The sequence below is a fragment of the Mus pahari genome, chromosome 2 (assembly GCF_900095145.1).
Source record: "Mus pahari chromosome 2, PAHARI_EIJ_v1.1, whole genome shotgun sequence".
Classification (NCBI taxonomy): Eukaryota; Metazoa; Chordata; class Mammalia; order Rodentia; family Muridae; genus Mus; species Mus pahari.
This window is the reverse complement of record NC_034591.1, coordinates 90,938,012-90,941,987: the sequence shown is the minus strand read 5'-3', so window position 1 is coordinate 90,941,987 and position 3,976 is coordinate 90,938,012. Positions and strand designations below refer to the sequence as shown.

The window sequence follows — 3,976 nt, the reverse complement described above, 5'->3', positions numbered from 1 at the left end:
TTTTTTTTTTTTTTGAGACAGTGTCTCTCTACATAGCCCTGGCTGTCCTGGAACTCACTGTGTAGACCAGGTTGGCCTTGAACTCACAGAGATCTGACTGCCTCTGCCTCTCAAGTCCTGGAATTAGAGGCATACACCCACACACACCGCAAGACTATTATTTTTTAACAAGGTCTATTTCTACCAGATCCCCCTGGAAGAGTGGTTCTTTTCTCCTGATACCAGAAGGCCTTCTTTCATGTGAGAGTTTTTTAACTCCTGATTTTAGGAAGGAAGGAAGAAGTTTGAAATCTGTCTTCCATCTGTTTGCAAGTTGCCTTTAGCTAGAGAAAATCTTTGTATCAAAGTGGAAGGTTGCCTGTTCTGCTTAGACTGAGTAACTATCCCTTTTAAGCAATGTGGTTGTCTTCGTTAGGGGTTTACTGCTGTGAACAAACGCCATGACCAAGGCAACTCTTATAAAGGACAGCATTTAATTGGAGCTGGTTTACAGGTTCAGAGATTCAGTCTGTTATCATAAAGGTGGGAGCATGGCAGCATCCGGGCAGGCATGGTGCAGGCAGAGCTGAGAGTTCTACATCTTCATCTGAAGGCTGCTAGGAGAATACTGAATTCTAGGCAGCTAGGACAAGGGTCTTAAAGCACACACCCACAGTGACACATTTCCTCTGACAAGGCCACACCTCCTAATAGTGCCATTCCCTGGGCCAAGCATATTCCAACCACCACAGTGGTCTTAACACAAAAGATTTCTTCCTACACTTAGCAAGTTATATTTAAATAAATGTTTAGCAGAAACTAGTAAAGGACTGACTTGGACAGGAAGGGGGCAAATCTGCAAGCGTGTGGCAGCAGCCCCCTCTGCTGTCTGAGCCTGGCTTTGTCACCCCAGTGCATTGCCAAAATGTCAGTTTCTAGAATTGAGATGGACATGAAGAAGAAGTGAACTGTTCTGAGAGTGGACTTGAATGTTTCTATGAAGAACAACCAGGTAACAACCAACCAAGACCGGCAGGCAGCCACCCCATGTATCAAATTCTGTTCAGACAATAAGTGCTATTGGTTGTCTCTGTGAGCCACTTGCTCAGCCTGATGAGGTCCCTCCTCGTGCCTGACAGGCACCCCTTGGAGCCATCTGCTGCTGAAAGATGCTCCCCTGAAGAACCGTGTAGACCAGAAGAAGAAGCAGCAGCCCTGTCACTCTACTGGAAAGGTTGTTCTAGTCTGTAGGGGAAGAAAGGAAGGAAGAAGATGCCCTAAAGACACAGTTGAGCCAGGCCAGTTAAAGTGGAAACTTGCTGAACTTCCGGTCCAAGCTCAGGGATGCCCACATCCATGTTCTATCCAGAGCTCCATAGGATACCATGTGTCATTCTGGCACAGGGGCCAGAAAAGATGGAGCTGAAATACTCTGCCAATTTTATGAGCCCAAGCTAGAGTCGCAGGCCAAGCCCTCTAATTGCCTCTATGCTGGACGCAGTCAGTCAGATGACTATTGATGATGAAGCAGCCTTTGCCTTTCTTTCTAATAAATGAACATAAGATCTCAGGTCAAGAAAGATGGATACGTCTGGAGATCTGCTGAACAGCGTTGTGTATGCAGTCAACCATACTGTACACTTAAAATCTGATTGAGGGAGAACTGGCGAGATGACTCAGTAGATAAAGGTTGCTGCCGCCAAGCCTAAGGACATGACACCAAGCCACAAGGTGGAACTCCTTCCTTGTGGAAGAACTGACTCCTGCAAGTTGTCCTCTGATCTCCACTCACACGCCACAGCATACGTGTGTACATGCACACACACACACACAATTTTTTAATGTAATTTTTTTTTAGTTTGGTTAAGAGAATACTCTCATATTGTATTCACACCACAGGTGAATTAATACCTTTGTTTCTGGAAACTTCCCTTATTCCTCTATGGAAACGCTACACACGGCAAACGGCATCTTGACTCCATCTTCCCTGCTCTCTCTCTTACCACCTCTGCAGTACAAAGAGACCAACACTCTGATCACCACCATCCTTGAGGTCCAGCCAAGGTCCTCCTCTGGCGGCCAGGGCAAAAGCAATGATGAAATTGTCCAGGAGCTTGTGGCTTCGATCCAGACCAGAGTTCCAGGTAATAAACACTTGCTGGCATCTGCCCGTGACAGGACCCTGAGGAATAAACTCGGAGAGCTAAATCATAAGCAGATGCCGAGGCTTAATTCTTCTCATAGGTTTTCCTTTCCCCATTGAGCTCGCCTTGCATGGGGTTCTCCTTTTATGTCTAGAGACGAACCACACCCTGACATCCCACCTGCAGGGACCACGAGGAACATCCTGGCTTACACCCCATACAACTCTAGCCAGGCTTTGCTCTGAGCACTGACTCTAAAGGCTCTGGACCTGTGCCATCCAAGACAGTAGCTGCTGGCCACATGTGGCAGCATGTTAACCTTAAGTAAATCCCACACTGAGTCCTCTGTTGCACTGAGCATTTTAAGTGCTTGAGTCTTGGACAGTGCAGATGAGAACATTTCCCACATGGTTTAAGGTTTTATTAGAATTCCATTCTAGAAGCCACCTCAGTATTTTTTCTTCATTTAGGACAAATAGCTAAATTACTTTAACCTTAGGGAATTTTCCTGAGTGATCACAAAAGAGCGACTCTTTCACTTCCCTGAGGCTGACAGTATGTTCAAGTCCCTAGAGCGTTTGTTCACGGTTGGAAGTGAAGGTGTGACAAGGGAAAGCAGAATGAGGTAGAGAAAAGGACCATGGCAGAGTCCAGGCAATACCCCAAAGGCTGCCAGACCAAAAGAAGCCATGTGACCCAAGAGTAATCCCGTCATTCCCCAAAACACAAGGTCCGGGCCCCAAACACAGAATATCCACTGGGCAGGGAGTTCTGTTACTGTTGAAGAAAACTGCCATTTAATTAGGCAGCAGTTTCTTCTCAATAAGCACGGCGGGGGGTAGAAATGGAGCAAGGATGAGGGACGTTGGAGGCAGAGGGCTTTCTTCAGAGCCCCATCGATGCTGATGAGATTTTCCCTCTGTGCTTCATAAAGCTCACACTTAGAGTGTGAAATGGGAAGCAGGCTTCTCCTCCACTCTTGGTGGGGCTCATGTGTTTCCTGTGAAATGAGAAGCAAGCCATCTGCCTCCTCTGAGGGGACAGGGCCTCTGGTCGGCTCTACAGAAGAACCTGGATTTGAAATCTCCCCTGAGGGAAATGATAGGACCCCTGTAACCACAGCTCTGCAACCCAGAGAAATCAGGCTGACCCACCCCCTGCTGAGTGATGTCCCTCCAGCAGCCGAACTGTGAACGCCAAAGGAGTCTAGTCTGTGTATGGTGTGTCTTAGAGCCTCTTATGCTCTCACACTCTCCACAGATGTGTGAGGAAAATGCAATTCCTTCCTTCATTCTAGCCCACGTGGCTCATCTGGCCCTCTGTCTTGTAGGACTGAGGGGTAGGAAGGACACACCAGTTGTCTGTGAGTGATGCTCGGTGATTGGGATAAACTCTTGTGTCTCTCTCAGCCTCCTCTCCCACTCCAGTCCCCTCCTCTCCAGGAAGCAGTGCAGGTCTACAGGGAAGAACAAGACTTACACAGTCATGTTCCTGAAGGGGTGGGGTGGGTTAACTGGGCACCTGGGTACCTTCTGGTCTCTGGAATGTCACTGGCTGACTGAGCCATCACCTTTCTGAGGAACATTTGCTACACAGGTATTCAGAGCTCTGCCACTCATTCTACCAAAGCCTGGGAGCAGGCTGGTCTTTCCTCCATCTGGTACATGCACACTTTGCTTCCACAGTATCCCAGCCAGTGTCTCCTTCAATTTACCCACCTATGTCCAAGCCAAAGACCATGTAGTTCAAACAGTCACAGAGGGTGAGAAGAGCCATGACAACGAGTGGAATACTAATTTAATCTCTCTCTCTCTCTCTCTCTCTCTCTCTCTCTCTCTCTCTCTCTCTCTCTC

General features: G+C 47.7%; 1 protein-coding gene across 1 annotated transcript in view; it reads left to right on the top strand.

Moving 5' to 3' along the window:
- The window catches only part of Dnah6 (dynein axonemal heavy chain 6), a 195,435-nt gene that overhangs the window by 182,461 nt on the left and 8,998 nt on the right, over nucleotides 1-3,976 (top strand). The window contains exon 71 of the mRNA XM_021190740.2: nucleotides 1,994-2,123. Coding sequence (XP_021046399.1) covers nucleotides 1,994-2,123 — 130 coding nt within the window. The remainder of the gene's footprint in view (nucleotides 1-1,993; nucleotides 2,124-3,976) is intronic.